The following is a 19371-nucleotide window of genomic DNA, read 5'->3' as shown; positions in this document are numbered from 1 at the left end:
CGCATCAATCCGGAGGTGGGCATGATGATGTAGAGCCCTCCGGTGATGATTCCCCTCTCCGGCAGGGTGCCGAGGCGATCTCCCGAATCCCCCGAGATGGGATTGGCGGCGACGGCGTCTCCGGAACTTTTCTCGTATCGTGGCTCTCGGTACTAGGGTTTTCGCGACGGAGTGAATAAATAGGCGAAGGGGCAGAGTCGGGAGGCGACCGAGGGGCCCACCCCATAGGCCGGCGCGGCCAGGGGCCCCACCGCGCCGCCTCGCGGCCCCTCTTCGTCTCCTCTTCGGACTTCTGGAAGGCTCCGTGCAAAATAAGACCGTGGGCTTTTGTTTCGTCCAATTCCGAGAATATTTCCTGTGTAAGATTTCTGAAACCAAAAACAGCAGAAAACAAGAACTGGCGCTTCGGCATCTTGTTAATAGGTTAGTGCCGGAAAATGCATCAAAATGATGTAAAGTGTATATAAAACATGTGAGTATTGTCATAAAACTAGCATGGAACATAAGAAATTATAGATACGTTTGAGACGTATCATGTATGCAGTGGAATATTGATGTATTATCCCCTCCTCACTAAGAAAATCATTGGGTGTGTAGTTCTTGAACTCGGAGCCGTTGTCACTTCTTATTGCCAATATAGTGAAGTTGTGTTGATGTTGCATCTCGGTGGCAAAGTCGATGAAGATTTGTTGAGTCTCATCTTTCTTCTTGAGAAAATAGACCAAAGTATATCTCGAATAGTCATCAACAATCACCAAGCAATGTTTCTTTGCATCAAGACTTGCATGAGTGGTAAGACCAAAAAGATCCACATGAAGGAGCTCCAAGATCCTCTTGGAAGAGATAATAGTCTTGCTTGGGCGCGGAGAGTCATGCATTTTGCCTTCAGCACAAGCCATACAAACACGATATTTGGCAAAAGAAACATTCTTCATTAGTCCCACAATATGGTTCCCCTTGTGAAGACTTTGCAAAGTTCTCATGTTGACATGGGCCAAGCGGCGATGCCACAACAAACCCACATCCGCCTTTCCGATAAGTCCACCACATACAAGTTGTGTTCGCGATACCCAACGAAAGAGACTTTTAGATTCTTGCTCAACAAGAGGACCACAATATCATAATCAATAAAGATGGAAAAACCCATCTTGCCAAGGGCAGAAACGGACAATAAATTGTAACCAAGGGTTTTGACAAGCATGACATCCACAAGAGTAATGTTGTGTGCAACCACAACCTTGCCAAAACCCAATACCTCGGATGTTGAATTATCACCAAAGGAGACGGTGATTTCATGAATGTTGGGCCTCAACTTCTTGACGAGATTCTTGCCGCCGATCATATAACTTGTGCATCCACTATCAAGCACCCATTTTGAACCTCCGGCAGTATAGTCCTACATGAGATCAATTCTTGGATTTAGGTACCCATTTTTCAATGGGTCCTCTTTTGTTAGCAACAAGGGTCTTTGGGACTCAAATAGACCAAGCAATATAACCATCATAAGGGCCAACATATTTTGCATAAACATCACCATAATAATCTTTAAATAAAACATAGTGAGGGTTAGCAATTCCCGCATGATCATCATTAGTGGTTTTGGCCTTTGGGGCATCACCATTAATGACCACCTTCTTCTTTTTTGTGCGGGCTTGGCCTTCTTCTTGTTTGCCTTCTGTGCCTTGGCATTATAGCCAATGCCCTCCTTCTCATTGTTTGACCTTTGCTTACTCAAGAGGTCATCCAACGATAGCTTACTTTGGGGAGAGGAGGCCTTAGCAAGTTCATCCTTCAACCTAGAATTTTCCTCAACAATATTTTCATGATCGCAAGTAGAGGTAGAAGAGCTAGGCACATCATATTTAGTAAGCCTAATTTGAAGTTGCTCATTAGACTTGGAGAGGAGAGAGTGTTCACTCTTCAAGGCTTTATGAGCCTTGTCTAGATCATCTAGATCCTTCACAAGTTTCTCATGATCAACATCAAATTTGGTCTTTTCCTTTTTAAGCACTTTTACCTTAGCCCTAGCAAGTTCTATTTCTTTGGTGAGTTTAGCAATTTCATCTTGATGGTCTTCAAGAGTTTCTAGTTTCTCTTCAAGAGAGGCTCTAGTCTCTTGTTCTTCCTTGAGAGCATTTTTTAAAGAGGCAATTTCAAGAGAATCCTCTCTTTCTATTTGACATTTTTATCAAGGATATCATCTAGTTGTGCTAGACGACACATGAGAGTCCCAACATGCCTTTTGGTGTCACCTTTCAAGTTAAGCATGAACTCATCAAACTCAAGCATTTCTTGTTTAATTTTTAAGCTAGCATGATCAACCCCTTGAGTATTTGGAATGTTAGCTAGGCATAGAGGGGTTAGGGGATGATACCTCAGAAGATTTAGCCATGAAGCAATTTTCTTCCTTCATGTGAATATTCTCATTGGGGGATTCAATTGGTGATGAAGAGGTAGTGGAGCTGGAAGCAAGAGCAACCAACCCATTGGAAGTTTCATCTTCTCCTTCTTCATCATCATCCGCGGATGTGTATTCTTCTTGAGTTGAGAGCACAATAGATGTATCCAAGGAAGACCTTGCCATGAAGCAATGTCCATTTTTGATGTGAGGGTTCTCATTGGGTGATTCAAAGAGGATTAAGAGGGAATATTGGTGGTGGCAATGGCAGCCACTTCCTTTGAGGTCTCTTCTTCATCACTATCAATATCATTGTCATCAGAAGAATACTCTTATGTAGTCATTAGCACAATCCTTGATGGCCTCTTGTTCTTCTTATTCTTGAAGTAGAATTTCTTGTTGGGGGCCTTTGAATCTTTGCTCTTGTCCTTGGGAATGAGCCTTCCACCACGAGTTTCTCTATTCTCATAGGGACACCGAGCGATGAAATGGAACTTTTCACCACAGTTGAAGCAAGATCTTGATCTTGGGCCCGAGATCTTGAACCCACTTGCGTTGTTTCTCTTGATGATTTCTTCCTTCGCTTTGCATGGATCAACCCAAAAGGTTCTTGCATCAAATGCCACATGGTCATGGTAGTGGTATTCCAAATCCTCCGGATAGGACATGCTCCAAGAGGTTGTCAATCTTTGCCCCAACATACAGTGAGGTTGTCAATCTCACCGGTTTGGCTTAACACAAAGGATTAAATATATAGTATGGAAAGAGATGTTTGTTTGCAGTGGAATTAAAGAGAACAGTGCTTGCAGTAAGTAAACAAAACAAGATCATTGTATCAGTGTAAAGGAAAGGACCGGGGTCCACAGTTCACTAGAGGTGTCTCTCCATAAAGATAAATAACATGCTGGGAGAACAAATTACAGCTAGGCAATTGACAGAATACTAACCATACATTACAAGATGATTACTATGAGATTCATTTGGGCATTACAACATAATACATAGACCATAATACAACTGCATCTATGACTAATAATCCACCTTCCGGTTATCGTTCGAACCCTTTCCAGTATTAGGTTGCAAGCAATAGATTATCTCATTAAGCAATGTGTGTAAAGTAAACAATAGAATTACCCTCAGATAAAACATTGTTGTTTTCTCCCTAGTAGCAACAACACATCTACAATCTTAAAACTTATTGCCACTCTTCCAGAAAACTAGAGGCGTGAACCTACTATCGAGCATAAATACCCCCTCTTGGAGTCACAAGCATCTACTTGGCCAAAGTATCTACTAGCAACTGAGAGCATGCAAGATCACAAATAACATATAACAAGAATATATAATCGATCTCAACATAGTATTCAATATTCATCGGATCCCAGCAAACACAACATGTAGCATTACATAAGGATGATCTTGATCATGTAGGGCAGCTCACAAGATCTAAACATGAGGCACAAATTGGAGAACACAACCATCTAGCTATAGCTATGGACCCATAGTCCAGGGATGAACTACTCACGCATCACTTCGGAGGCGGGCATGACGATGTAGATGCCTCCGATGATGATTTCCCCCTTCGGCACGGTGCCGGGAAGAGCTTCAGAACCCTCCCGAGCTAGGGTCTGCAATGGCGGCCGCGACGGAACTTTTCGTGGATGGAGGCTCGGGTGTTTAGGTTTTTCCCGAGATCGTGAATGAATAGGCGGAGAGGAGATATCGGTGGAGGCCAGGGGGGCACACCACCCCTAGGTGCGGGCCAGGGCCAGGCTACGCTTAGGTGTGCTCTGGCCGCCCTGAGCCTCTTCTTCGACCCCCCCCCCCTCTGGACTCTATCTTCGTTACGGTAAAATATTGAATTCGGCTTTTGTTTCGTCCAATTCCGAGAATATTTCCTGTACAACTTTTCTGAAATACAAAACAACAGAAAATAGGGAACTGGCACAGTGGCATCTTGTCAATAGGTTAGTGCCGAAAAATATATAAAAGTGCAACGAAGTGTAAGCAAAACATATATAAATTATTGTAGAACAAGCATGTATCATCAAAAATTATAGATACATTTGCAACATATCAGATACTTCTACATATTTTATCAAAATTTTCTGCTATGCCATTCATATTGGTAGGAGATGCAACTTTGAATTTTAATCATTGTTTCTTGGTGCCACACTTGCAGGGTACCATCAAGGATTTTCTCCCATATTTCATGACTTGACACATCCTTTTCGTTATAGAGATTGAGACCCCCAGCCACGGCATCAAAATGATGCACATGAATTCTTTTAGTATACTATTCAACAAAATCTGGTAAGATACAAAGATTAACCCTTGGACAAATATGACACATGCTCGCTTGGGTAGAAAGCCAATCAAATTGATACACATTACATTGTAGTGCATGTTAAACTATATATATATTGCCAAACACCACATATATTAAGGGAGACATATTAATTTTGACACTACAACTTTTATGGTATAGAAGATTTGGAACTATAAACCCTGTGGGCTGTAGCTGCCCTCTTCGATCTACTCACCGAGCCACCAGTCTCCTCGGCAACCGTATCAACCCTCTCTACATGCACATGGGTACACCTTCTTCACATAAGAAGGACATTACTGGAGTTTCATGTCAAGCTCCGCCATTGGTAGTAGGTGCGCTCCTTCTTCAGAGATGAATTATCTTTTAGAATGGAGATGTTCTCCTTCGATAGAGATAAGTTCTCCTTTGGTAGAGATAAGTTCTCATTCAAGAGAACGGCGTACTCATTCGATAGCTTCACAGCATGGTTTACCAGATGTGCGTTCACATCTTAGAGCTTGGACGCATGGCCTATCAACTCGCGCGACTCGTCGACGAGTGAGCGCCGGATTACATGTAGAGACACTTCATGTTGTCGTCATTCTTTAGATGGTAGATTCACAGAGCGACCCTGTGTCACACAAGATATTATACTAATAAAATGCAAGACTTTAACTTCAATAGTAATATAGTACTGCTTGCAACACTTAAACTTTAATACTCATAGTAGTATACAAGACTTAAACTTCAATAGTAATAGTAATATGCAAGACTTAACTTCAATTGTAATAATAATATGAGTGTGGAGTAATAAAGTTTTAAACTAAGAATGAAACAAGAACTAATAAAGTTTGCCATATGCATCAATCGATCGAGAGGCTGGATCTCCATTTCGAAAGAGAAAAAAGTTGCGGTAAAGTTTGAAGGGCAAACTAGGGAAGTACTAATGCAGCTAGCATGACAATAATGAACTAAGACATATTAGTGCAGTAGAAATCCTTTGCGCATTGTTTGGTGGACGTGTTTTCATATGGTTCAGTGACTATATATTATCTAGGTCTTACTTAATAAAAACACATTTAATCTGTTTGGCAGGAAAGTATTGGACAAGACCAGCCGCGGGGATCCCTAAAAAACACTTCCACACACGTCGGGTTGACGTGAAATCGGAACACCTCGTCGCTCTCGCGTTTCTGGTCGTTGCACGAGAAGGCCGATACGTGCTCCGATTGTTGTTTCTCCTTCCAGGCCTCCACCCCGGTTTAACATGGATGAGGCCTCCACCCCGGTTTAACATGGATGAGGCTGATAAATTGATTCCGATGAAAAATTACAAGTCGCCAAGCCTGCTGGCACGGATCACGTGAATAGAAATTGGACCACTAATAAGCACCAAGTATCCCTTAACAAAACTAATAATGCCCAGGCCGAGGTTGACCAGGTTAAGGTCAACATCTTTTACTCACATCATATTGTATATCTCAGTAAAATCATAAGCAAAACCACCAAACTGATTCTTCGGAACCAAGTTCACAAGGGCCGTTTATATGTAGTTTTAAAGTTGAATAAATTTTAACCTTTTTCATACATATACTTAGAGCATCTCCAGTCGCGTCCCCCAAAGAGTCCCCCAAGCGGCGCCGAATCAAACATTTGGGGACGTGTTTTCTTCGTTCCGCGTTTGGGGGACGTCGCTCCCCAGCCGCGTCCCCTAAACAAAATTTCAGATATTTTAAACTTAAGTGAATTCATTTAAACTTGGTATGTATTAAATAGATTCGAACGAAATTCGATGAAATTTAAACTAAATCCTAATCTAGTAGTACTTGCGGTGGCCAGAGGCATCGTAGTACTGGTGAAAGTTGTACATGTCATCGGTGACGACCTCCTGCTTGACGCGCTCGTCGGGCTCGTCCTTCACCATGCCGCTTGGCCTAGCCTCGCCATCGTCGGTGAGGTCCACGAGCAGCTTCTGGTGTCGCGGATGGACATGGCGATCGCCGCCTCGAGGTCGCCCCTCCAGGCGTCATTGTCGTTCAGCGACGCCAAGCACGAGACACGTCCCTGCGTCGTCTGGGAAAGCTAGGACGCCATTAACGTCGCTTGACCAAAAGTAGACGACGGTGTTTTAGGCTTTCGACCCGCTGACGCGTTAGGCCCACATCTCCTCGCCTCGCTTTTCGTTGTGTCCGGCGTGCCCGAAGCGTCCCCTATGTAGCGGGGACAGGCTCGAGACGTCAAACACCGTATTGGACCGCGCCGGATAAAAAGAGGCTTTGGGGCACACGGCTGAGAACGTTTTCTGGTCCGGCGCCTCCCAAATCCATTTGGAAAACGCGGCTGGAGATGGGAGATGTTCTTAGTTCTCGTTTGCAACGTGTCAATCCCTGAATATATTCTTGATTCACAGCGCAACACCAATTTGTCGAGTTACAACTCAAAATAATATGTTGAGTTGCCTACCTAGTCTTATTTGTCTAATCTTCTCATTCTTAAGTTGGGTGAACTTTTCTATTAAGTCCTTGCTTTCTCGAGCCTAAAATACTAAGATCGAGCGGGTTTGCCAGTTGATTGAGATGCTTCCGTACAACAATTTGTCAGTGAGACCTTGACCTTCTGACCAGCCTAAGAAAAAACATTCCTGATACTTCTACACTAGTCAATATGATACACAATGCAGTACGGCTACAAAGTGAAAATTCTCAGGCAAAGGGAAGATATCAGCACATATGATTGCTACAGCAAGGGGTGGTGATAAATACAGATTGGATGTCATCCGTCAAAGAAAAAAAAAGGAGGGAAAACTTCTTTTCTGGGTGAGAAATAAGGCCATACACAGACACCAACGGTGCCCGGTGCAGGCAGGTTATAATCCTTTAACTCATCTTTCGGTAAGATAACTGAGGCCGGTAGCTCAGTGCCATAGTTGCATAATACACAACGAACCAGCTAAACTAACCGTTGAGACATACAGTGACCAGCTCAGGTGTTTGCCGTCGCTTATGATTCCTTGCCATGGCACCATTGGAGCAAAAGCCCAAACGCTTTGACCCAAGGGGCGTTGTTATGGCGCTGCCCTTGATTCTCCATAATGAATTAGCCCAGCCAGGACAGCTGCATATAATCCTCATCATACTGACTTTCTAATGTTTCCGGCCACTCTATTGAGAGGGTTTCCAATCATACTGAATATTATTGAAGCTATTTGCTGCTCTAAGTCCACCCAACAGCTGATTTCCCATGTCATGCTGGTGCTGGTGCTGGTGCTGCTGCTGCTGGCCCAACTGTGATAGGTCATGTGCACTATGGTGCATTCCCATTCTACCATTCATTGCCATTGCATTATTCGTCATTGCCATTCTGAGTCCACTGGCTGCAGGATTCAAACCGAACCCGCCCATGGCCCCAAATCCCATTCCTCCCATTCCGGAGTGATTTGTGACGGCGTTACCAACTAAGCAGTTAGCCCCATTAATACCAGGGGTAAGCCCATTTGGCCTCTTCATGTCATTCCCTGCATGGCCAACACCATTCATTTGTGATGACATCATCTCTTGCAAGATTCTCTGAACCGAGCTTTGGGCATCACTTGGCTCAGACTCCTGAGGCCGAGTTGATGGAGGCTGCATTGGAGGTAGGTTTGGTGATACTGCTGGGGGAGAACTGAGTTGGTTTGCGTTCTGAAGGGTCGGCATCATGTTGTTGTTGGGTGACGTAGGCACCTGCGAAGGGAAAGGACTAGATGGATTTGACTGTAACGAGCTTGCTGAGTTCACCCTGGGAATTGCACCATTATTCCCACTGTTATACTGGCCATTTGCGCTGCACATTGGATGATCTTGTCTAGAATCCATTGAACCTTGGAGGAGCCCAACAACTGTTGGTGAGGGTGCAGATGTAGAGGGTGCACAGTTGAGCGAATTATTTGATGTGGCATCCGCATTAGCAGAGGCAGAAACCTGCACACCAGCCATAGGAGCAGAATTTTGACCACTCTGGTTTGAACTCTGGGGAACAGATTGTTGCTCTTCAGGCGGTTGCTGCTGTGATTGAAGAGGGTTGATCCCTGATGGAGTCCTGCGAGGAAACTTGTGCAGGCTATCTGAATAGAAAAACAGTGGGTGTTACAAACAAATATAGATATAAAAATATAACAAAAAACAGATAACAGCATGCCAATAACTGTTGTTCTTATGTGGTCGATAATTAGAAAAAATATGGCAGGAACCAACTAAAATCATAGCCATCGCCCATAAGGACATGGTGTAGTCGCCAACTGTTTACTTAAGGGCAGGGGCGCCTTTGGTAGCCTGCGTGACCCCCAACCAGACTCGCCAGGTGCGGTTTTCGGGTGTTTGGATGCCTGCACGAGGACTTGGGCCTGGCAGGCCTGCTGCTTAAAGCATCCTTCAGCCAGGCCTGCTGCAAACGCTCAATTCGGCTGTTTCCAGCGAGCCAGGCCCGAGGGTGCATAAGGGAGGCCTAGGCTGTGCATGCGGAGGCGGGCCAGAGACGCAGCGTCCCTTCAGGAACACAGATCATTTATTCCCTCACCGGCCACTCTCATTGTCACTCGCTCACTCTCCTATCCACTTCTCACCCTCTCTGTCTCCCTCCATCAACGACCACCACCACGGCAACAGCGATGGCGTCTACTCCCTCTACAGCGACGCCTTCGTCCTCTGTGACGGTGTCGCATCCCATCATCGATAGCAGCAATGGAAGTAAGTAATCCCCTCACATTATGTTAGGATGATGACGCGCCGTACTTTAGTTCTAATCTTGGGTTCTAATTCTTGTTTGTGTAGACTATGATTACATGGAAGCAAAATTTGGAGTTGGATCCCATCATTGTGAATAGTAGGAAGTTTGATTTGGGCAGGGATTGATGGGCTGATGATGATTTTTTAGACCACCATGCATGTTTGCTTGGTCGATCTGTAGGCTGATGATGACTTGTGAGGCTACTGTTCATGTTTGCTTGGTCAATCTGTAGGCCAATGACTAACTGCAATGCCGTAGCATGGCAACAATGGCACTCATGGGGATTGGTGTAACCAAAGTTAGCCCTCTCTTAATGACGTAATGGTGGTGAACATGGTACTGTTATGCATTGGCTCCATGTAGTGTGGAGGTTATATTATGGTAACCTAGAACTTTAGTTGATATGCATGTCAAGTTATATCATTGTGTGATTCTGTTGCCTAGAATGTGATATGATTACTTAGTTTTGTGGAGAGGTGAACTGCTAGTAAGCTCACCACTCTTAACAGAAGGTTACCACATCACCCAGATGCAGGCAAGCAAACACCAGCAATCTGCATCAGCCCAGCCCAAAACGCCTATACAGGCAACCAAAAGCCAGGGCGTTGTCCACCCACCCACTCATCCGATGCAAGCACCCACATGCCAGGCCGGAAAGTGCCATAGGCCTGTTCTTGGTTGGTCTGGTTGAGCGGATCCTGGCTTGCCAACTCATGCAGGCAACCAAACGCGCTCTGGAAGTCTTGTCAGCGGGATAAAATAAAGAAAACGACTGCCAGAAAAGATGAGAAAGGAAAGGCAATCAGGAGGATATAGTTTCTGTTTCCTGGGCATGGTTGGGATATTTGAAACGACCAGTCACGTTGTGCCCTGCATAACCAGATGGTGGCCTGGCCTGAAGAACCTGGCACCACCGTCATACCGTTAACCTTGTTCAGGTGCTCGATTTTGAGCGCCTCGCGTGCAGCTTGGGTGCTAATCCCCACTTAACAAGAGAAGGCAAGATGAGATATGAGAGATGAGCAAAGCAGCTAGCTGACCGCTGCAAGAGCTCAGGCACTGGATGTGGGATGGACCAGGGAAGAGGGCGCTCTATGGAGCGCTGCCGCAGCTCGAAGAGGGTCACATTCTTCTGCAGAAGAGGAAACCTATGGACAGCCTGCCACCACCCATCTCTACTGACCTGCATTTTCCCCCCTTTTTCCTCTATGGTCAGACCCAGGTCACCAAATCTATTATCGCTTAGTACACTTTAAGGCCCAGATCACCAAACAAACACTTGTACCCAAGGCTAGTATGGTCAAGCAAAAATTATCAACATCTCAGGCCCAGGCCAGGCACCACCCTTTCCCAGACATAAACAGGATACAAACAAGCCATTATCCTTTAGAATGGTGATAGAATGTCTCCAGCATGAAAACATAATAGCAGTGTTGTCTGAAAAATATTGAATGTTTCCCTACCTAACTGCCCTATCGTATATGAGGGCCATAACTACACAAGTAAAAAGTGTACAAAAGGAAACTTGACCAAAGAAATAATGGCAATTAATTAAGATATATGATACAAATGGACTAGTTTAGGTGTTGTAAACATACAAGTGCAGATGGTATGCCATAATTGCTTAATGCTGATAAATATGAGGTGAGCTTGGTCAACCCAGTAAAATGATTAAAATGGCATACCAATTGGTCCAGATCCAGTCTGCCTGCTGTGGTCAATCAAATCTTTCATACAGTTCACCACCTCCGCAATCTGGGAGTATCAATGTTTTGCATGAAATAAGTAGAAGCAACAACAAATGTTACCTACAAATGGAAACTTTTGCAAGAAATCTAACAATAACTTAAATAAATGGAATATAAAAAAATTAACAGGTGAATGGAAACTACATCATATCAGAGTGTACCTGAAGACAGCGGACGTATCGTTTTGTATATCCTAAATCATTTACCAGAGGCACCTCCAGAGCTTTAGCCAATTGACGGGCACATGCCACAAACCTAATGGTATAGGGTTGATATATAAGTACAAATTGTATGAACTCAAGAAAGTGCTAGTTGCTCAAACAAAATGTGATGGACTTATTGAATGGTAATAGTTACTCAAAGAACAGTCAGATTTAAGTGCTACCCTGAAAAGCATACACTGTTAAAGTTCATACAGGGATAGAGTTATAAGCAGAGGAGAAGGAAACAATGCTCTTATAGTCAAAGAACAGTTCAACGCGCATAAATAAAACCTAACATGTCCTTTTGCCACAAGACCCGGCCAAAGAGTTGACAGGCTAGCACTATTTGTCTTCGTCGCCTAGCTATAATGTCTATTGTTGGATTCACTCCTATGTTTTTGTAACCTCGTGTCCATTGGTTGGCTGACACTGGTTAGATAGAGGAAAGCTCCGCCTCCAGGTTTTTTTGGTCAAGCAACCGGTCCGGTTTCGAGAGCACAGCATAATATCTAGTACCCTGCACATAGTATGTTCTCAACTTCTCATGTCGGCTAAAATGCTATCTTTTCTATAGCAACTGCATTTTCTATATACCTACCTGTTCTACAGTCCGAAAATACTAAGATTTGTTCCGTTCCAGCCTGTTAGGTAATAAATATACACAACCGTTAAGCCTAAACAAATTATTCACCATGCCTGGCAGCATAAGCTTTCATTTGTGTTAGTTGACGCATTACAGACGTGCATTGGAGCAAGAATTCCTGAGTTCAGACTTCAGAGATGTGTGCATAGTCACATGCAGAATAAGCTGCATGCTATTTTGCACAGCTCATTCCGATGCAGTTTCAGTTATATTTTGTAAAGAGACGCATCTCATTTTATGAGTTATAAAGGACATGTGTAATGAGCCGAATATATGACATGGAATATATTGATTTCAGATATTTCATCTTACTCGTAGATATAACCTATCCACTGCACAATGACCTAGTGCTTCTAACATGATATATCACCTCAGAGGCTCGGACTAAGCTTTGCATTCAGAATGCTCAACTGGTAACTTCCTTACTGGCCACACCTAGTCAAAGAGTTCACTGTAGGCATCAAATAAGCAAAGATTCCCACACAAACATTGCTGATCAAATACTTAATCTACTTATGTCTTTGCACCCTGCACAGGATCATGTATCAAATTTCTTGCTGATTAATTTTCTACCAAGGTTTCAAGATGCTGGCGATTGTGTATTTTTTTTCACTGCTCTGGATGGAAAACTCAACTGCATATTTGGCTGTACAGGATTTTATACAAGATAGCATACACCAAATAGATACCTAACTAACAATGTGCTCAATGGCTGGACCAGTATCATATATAGGAAGGAGTAAGACCTCTAGGCTTGTGGGCTTTGGAGAATAGCATTCACCAACCAGTTCACTTACACTTCAATACTCCTCATGTGTGGCTCCCTCAGGCCTAAACATGGACCAAAAGTGGACTGCAATTTTTTATTTATTTAAATTGCGCCAGCGCTGGGTATTGAACTCAAGACCTCTTGGCTCTGATACCATGTAGAATTGCATGCACCAACCAGTTTTCCCAAAAGCTCAAGCTGATGGGGAAGTTGAGCAATGCACTTATCTTCTAAGAAGCATGGATACGGCAGAAACTGCCGATCTGCCGTCCTGATACGGCGGGATACGCAAATTTTGGTGTATCCCCGAAATTCAAATTAAAAAATTGAAAAAATAAAGGGATACGACGGGACACATTTGGCATACGGCCTGGCCCAACAACACAGCCTCGGCCTGACACCAAACCAGTTATTAGGGCACGAGCCACTCTGCCTCCCCTGTCGACGCTGCCTCCTGGATCGAAGCCGCCACCACCTGTACTTGCCACCGCCGCCGCTGCCGGGATTCGACTGGTGACCGCCTCCTCCAGCACCGCAGGTAAACCACCAGCCTCGGCAGATCCTCATCTACATATCAGTCCTTCACTTCCTCAGCCTCTCCTCATTCCTCCACATCGATCCTAGGTAGCATGGCATCTGGGAGCGGTGGAGCCGGTAGCCAATCATCTGTGGGTGACAATAGAGGGCGTCTTAGGGCTGGAGATCCTAGGTATCATATGGGATTATGTGGAGAAGCTTGGTGGTGCTGCTGCTTCCGCTGGTAGCCGTGGAGGAAATGCACAGTTTCGTTGCAATTTATGTGGCCATCTGAGCCTTGTTAGCTACTATTTATCATGTTCTTGCTGGGCTATTTGACAATGGGGACGAGAATCGATCAAGCACTTGATAAAAGAGACACCAAATGGGGCAGTATTCTCTTTTCTGATCTCTTTCTCATTAATTTTCTGTCATAATTTTATATTACATGGCATATATTTTTTTATTTTATATATACTCGCTGTATCCCCGAATGGCTGTTTTTGGAAAATGCCGTATCCCGTATCCCTGTATGTGTATCCCCGTCTTTCCGTCCCCGTGTCCGTGCTTTTTAGCTTATTATATTAAACATGCTTGTTGACCCTGTCCCTGGCAGCACAATGATGCCAATAAGGCAAGCTCTATTGCAAGTACAAGGGATATACAGAATACGAACTTTGGTTTACCCTTTTCCTTTTCACGACTTAAACCCTAGGTAATCTCACATCAACCAAAACTACGGTATGATGCTTCCATCACATTTTGCAGAATAAGGAAGCTTTTCATGATGAATGAAGTGAGAACAATGACCATTTTATTTGGAGATGTAACTACAAGGCAAAACTATTTAGAAGGAAACTTAAGAGATGGATATTAAACAAAAAATCTAATATCGAAAATAATCATAATGATCCCCCATTTTTTTCCTGCTATGGCCATACATTCCGATTTGAAGCCAGATGTGCCCATGTGTACATGGCAATTAAACTCCTAAGGTTCAGTTCAGTGGCCGCTTGGCATGAAACAAAACTGCAAGCATCCAAACAATCTTATAACAAGATGAGCCAAATCCCAGCTTGCTTCAGCCCTGTCCACAAATCGCAAGCTCATCCATGAAAAGTTCCTATAAAATTATAAATCAAGTTTATGCCAATGGGACCCTGGACTCCCCTGCAAGCAGTTGCTTTATTTACCCCCACCTCAAATTTTCCATTACTGCTGTCAGCAACGTCGTTGTTTCTAAGATATGTGCATGGCACATCTTGTGTGAAGTGTGAACCCATCCAGTGCTAATGGTACTACGCAAACTCAAGACATAGACTATTGGATGGCATTTGGTAGGATTAGATGTATGTGTACTGGAGGACCATCTGGTGACTGTACCACCTTGTTGTTTCTAAGATATGTGCATGGCACATCTTGTGTGAACCCATCCAGTGCTAATGGTACTACGCAAACTCGAGACATAGACTATTGGATGGCATTTGGTAGGATTAGATGTATGTGTACTGGAGGACCATCTGGTGACTGTACCACCCTGTTATAGCATGTAGGCAAGCAGTGGCTGCTCTCCTTTTTCAAAAAGTTGCCTGATGAACACTCCTCAGCTGGTTCAGCTAAGGAAGTAAGTATGAGTGAGTCCAATTACCAACTCATTTACTTTTACAAGCCAGGGCATGGGCAAGCTCAGTCAAGCATACCTAACAGCCACGTGTGACATGCCCACCATCCACAAGGGCAATTTCTAATAACGTTTGTAAGTCCTTGGGTCCTAGAGACCAGCTTCACAAAACACTAGCATTTTTCATCCTCGCTGTGCCTAAAAGTGGTAAATCTAGTTGGTACGGTTTGGTCATAGAGGGCCATATGCTAAAACAAAATCAACTATGGTAGCCATTTAATACAGAATAACTAGGACAAGGCACTGTATGTACACATATTGGCTCCTGAATTGCCATGGTGGCCAATACATCTAAAGCAACACATAGTGGAAGTACAGAATGGCTGACTGTGCATAAATTTCCAAGCGTCAGACATGTATGCGTCAGAGAATGTGTGTACAAACCATTAATGATACGACATACGAGAATAAATAGCAGCAGCACCAGCTTGGATAGACCAAATGCTAAGGGAATTTGCAAAATTGATGAAATTAAGATAAAAAAATCAGAAAGCACATCAGGGACAATCTCCTTACGAGTTGCAATTATTCTGCAGGTCCTGAGTTGATAAACTGGTTGGGTTTTGAGCAGCAGCCTGGTATTTCTGTACAACCGCGCCAAGCTGACTAACCTGTAAACATCAAGGTACAAAAATATATCAAACCTCTGTTACCAAATTCAGTATCATGTCTAACACTACACAGTACTAAGTTTTAATACCTGCGGTATTATTGACCTCCGTGGAATAAGTTCCTCATGACGCCTAGCACAGAACTCCCAAGATGCAATCTTCAATAAAAGGGAAAGTACAGGATTGCAACATATGTTAGTCCAAAAGGTACCACTTGTCCAAGAATAATATAAGAGAACACCATAATGAGTAAATGACAGAAAGAACAAAGTATAGAAATGAGAAAGGAATACCTTGAGGTCTGGATTAAAAATTATCCTCAGATGCCCCTCACGTACAACACGCAGTTGATCAAAGACACTTTCTTGAATTGCTTTTGTATAGTCCAGAACAATCTGACCAGATACATTCTTGGACTCACGTGGCATATCGATATACAGTAGTTCTTCCAATGTACCACTCGCATATTTGATTTGGCATAATCGCGGTAAGACCTCAACTGTTGTCTCTGTTAAGATAACAACATTAGACTCAACTACGAACATGAGTAAGAGAGGAAGATGTGTGAATTAAAATGATGCTTACCGAAGCCCCGGCCAGGCTTCCGATTGCATATTTCGCAGTGCCAGACATCCTGCAAGTGCAAGCACATGGAAACTTACAAACAAGAATCTGAAAGGCAAAAGTATGTGGAAATACAAATACTACGTGCTAATCCAAAACCTCCAACTAACTAATAGAAAAGAATTTACTTGCAGGAATCTAATAAAAGAAAAGAAAAGGAAGAAATGGTCCGGATTCAATGGCAACAGTTATGCTAAACCTGAGGGAAAACTCCAGTAGTTTGACGACCACTTCCATAGAGAGAGACACACCACCTCTTTTTAGCAGTTGGAGCAAAATACTCATTGACAAAGTTTCTCCAGTACTCGATATTGTTATCCTGCATCAAAAAGAACAAGTAATGCCCTAAGATGTAAGAACCTGGCTTTTGCTTGGAGCAAAAAATTACACGCATCAAGACAAACCAACAGAACATACCTGCGGCCTGTTTTGCTGGTGATACATGTAATGGGTCAATCTCTTTGCACAGGTACCTGGCTCATAGGGAGGCGACTTTCCTGGAGTTCTCATGTTTAGACTCTGTTGACGAAGTAGCTGCTGATGCTGCTGTTGTTGTAGTTGTTGTTGCTGCTGCTGCTGCACCTGCTGCTGCTGCTGCTGTTGTAATTGGTTTCTCTGTAAAGGCATGTTTTTCAGAATCTGTTGTTGTTGCTGCTGCTGCATATGCATGATCCGCTGCTGTTGCAAGAGGTTAAGTTGGGCAGCCGCAGCAGCTTGAGGATTCTGCTTTGTGAGCTGCATCAAATGGTGGTGTTGCTGCTGTTGCTGCAAGAATGCTGACGGGTCAGAATTCGGTTGCTCCATCTTCACCGTGCCCAAACCCCTCAACGCCTGCAACTGTTGTGGCTCAAATTTTACATTGCCAGAATTGTGCATCATCTGGGCTGGGCCATTCTGATCAGGATGCCCCGTCTGCTGCTCTAATTTAACTCCACCCATACTGCCACCATTCTCCAACTTCACTGTAGCCTGCGGCTGCGGCCTTTGCATTGGCAAGTGCTGTTGGTTGTAAGACATTGGTAGTTGACGTTGTTGTTGTTGCTGCTGCTGCTGCTGCAAATCTGGCATATCCATCTGCTGCTGCTGCTGCTGCTGCTGCAAATTATCTGAACTTATGTGATTGCCCAAACTAACATGGGAGGATGATGGGAATGACAGAGGATCAGACCCTCCGGCGCCAATCATATCGCCAGCACCATCAAGCCCCCCTCTTTGCTGAAGAGTATTCATCGAAAACCCACCATTTGGTATCTGCCCAGGACCCGGCACAGACCCCCCATTTCCAAAAGACTGTCGGTTTAGCAGGGAGGAGACATTGGAGGCCCCTCCGAGCAGGCCATTTCCACCAAACTGTGAGCGAGGGGAAACAAGAGACGAGAATGGGGACTGTGACTGAAGCATGCCTCCACCACCCATTCCCTGCTGACCACCACTGAGCAAGCTGGAATTCGTCCGGAGAAGCGAAGCAGCACCGACTGGTTGCCCAGGCCCCATTGGGTTTGGCGGCCCCGAGGGCACCATCCTTGGGAGGCAATGGGAGAGGTACGAGCTATGCAGAAACCACACTCCAAGATCGAGTTCTTCACCACTTAACTCTGTGTCCTTTCAGCCCGGCACACCCGTATGATCCACCAAAATTGAGCAGGAACAGACCAGCATCCCCTGAAACCAACGAAAGATTGCAACTTTATTAGTACACAGGCGTATGATCCAGACCAGCATCTCCTGCAGAAATCTACTTAACACCATTCCCCACAACCCAGCAACAGCTCAACGAAAAAAAAACTGGAACCCAGCCATGACTAGTATCCAAAGCAAGCTTGTCCTCCTAAAATCTACTGCAACAAACAGTACCAAACACGCCCAAAAAGCACAGAGCACGGTAGAAAACCTCCTAGAATGCAGCTCCCTACTCGCAAACCTAGCTCATATGATTTTCGGTGGATGGATTAATTAATTAATTTTCACAAAGTGGAAGAAAAAAAAACTAGTAATGGTAGGCCTAGCTGTGGTTCTGCGGATTAAAGGAGACACAATAATGCTTGTTTCTTGCACAAAGATTACCATCTGATCCAAGTATTGTCACGTCTCTGATTTTTTACTGGTTATCATCTTGGGCTGCTACATAACTGTTGGAGCAAGTCTCAACTGAGGTACTCTTGGAGAGAGTAGAGGGGATGACGCCAAGTTCAGTGATTAACCGGAAAATAAGGTCCCCAAAATGTTGCTGCTTAGCTAATAAAGTCCCTGAAAGCTGCTACTTCGTCATTTTCAGCCATTTTTTGGACTCTGCTATGCTTTTCACTTTTTTCAGTTGTAGTTGTAAATAATAAATCTGCAGTGCAAGTTCACGCCCCCAGATTACTTAATTATACCTGCTACTTCGCTCTCGTTGTATCGTTACCCTACGGTTTGTAGCAATGGAGACCGGAGGCCGCAGGCATCCTGCTGCTGAAAAGAGAAGGAAAAGAAAAGAAAACTCAAACGCGCCCACTCACCGCCACGAAGCCCGCCAGCCGCCACCAGCACGCGACTCCAGCCCGCCGGCGATCCGGCGATCCGGAGCTCAAACTTGCGCTGAATCGCGCGGCGCCGCCAGTAGGGGTAGGGGCCCTCGTCCGGGGCAAACCGCGCGCCGCCACTGGCACACTGCCGTCCCCCGCCGCGCCGGCTAGGTTAGAGGCCACCCGCCACGCCGATGAGGAGCTCAGTCCGTAAAAAAAACAATCCTTTTCCCTCTGCTGTTGGCTGCGTGGGAGCGACGGGATTTGGCTTGGGCTTCTGTGTGGAGAAGGGAAGCGAAGCGAAGCGAAGAGGGGAGAGAGAAAGCGGAAGGAAACAGAAGGAAGAGAAGGGGAAGGAGAAAACGCTGAGACTTTGTCCTTGCGGACGTCAAAATTCCCATTCGATTTGATTAAGATCCGGCGGCCGCGACCCCTGGTATTGTGAGTTTCTCACTGACGGTTGGGCCCGGAGCACTGTCGGGCCCGCATGGCGGTGAGAGGGTAGGGAGGAGGATGCGGTGGAAGGTGAACATGATTAAGCTGGGATTTTTTGTTTGGGCGTCTGGTTTTATTTATTAGGGTTATTACTTATTAGTGTGCTG

General features: G+C 44.6%; 1 protein-coding gene across 1 annotated transcript; it reads right to left on the bottom strand.

The window, feature by feature from the left end:
• Positions 1-7291: 7291 nt before the first annotated feature.
• On the bottom strand, positions 7292-18847 carry LOC124703552 (transcriptional corepressor SEUSS-like). Its single transcript, XM_047235769.1, has 10 exons — positions 18764-18847; positions 16683-17927; positions 16465-16584; positions 16227-16275; positions 15935-16149; positions 15731-15799; positions 15547-15641; positions 11380-11473; positions 11156-11225; positions 7292-8808 (listed from the first exon to the last, which is right to left on the bottom strand). The coding sequence occupies exons 2-10, from the start codon at positions 17784-17786 to the stop codon at positions 7868-7870; spliced, it is 2757 nt and encodes a 918-aa protein (XP_047091725.1). The 5' UTR covers positions 17787-17927; positions 18764-18847; the 3' UTR covers positions 7292-7867.
• Positions 18848-19371: the final 524 nt, after the last annotated feature.

Source organism: Lolium rigidum, chromosome 3, assembly GCF_022539505.1.
Source record: "Lolium rigidum isolate FL_2022 chromosome 3, APGP_CSIRO_Lrig_0.1, whole genome shotgun sequence".
NCBI classification, from domain to species: domain Eukaryota; kingdom Viridiplantae; phylum Streptophyta; class Magnoliopsida; order Poales; family Poaceae; genus Lolium; species Lolium rigidum.
This window is presented reverse-complemented; position numbering and strand designations above follow the sequence as displayed.

Bases quoted from the DNA above. Each gene is read 5' to 3' on its own strand.
- LOC124703552 (XM_047235769.1), bottom strand. From the start codon at position 17,786: ATGGTGCCCTCGGGGCCGCCAAACCCAATGGGGCCTGGGCAACCAGTC. The intron at 15,800-15,934 runs GTATTCCTTTCT...CTTTTATTGAAG, and splicing joins TTTTTAATCCAGACCTCAAG to ATTGCATCTTGGGAGTTCTG. The intron at 8,809-11,155 runs GTATGCCATTTT...TTTTCTATTCAG, and splicing joins GACTGGATCTGGACCAATTG to ATAGCCTGCACAAGTTTCCT.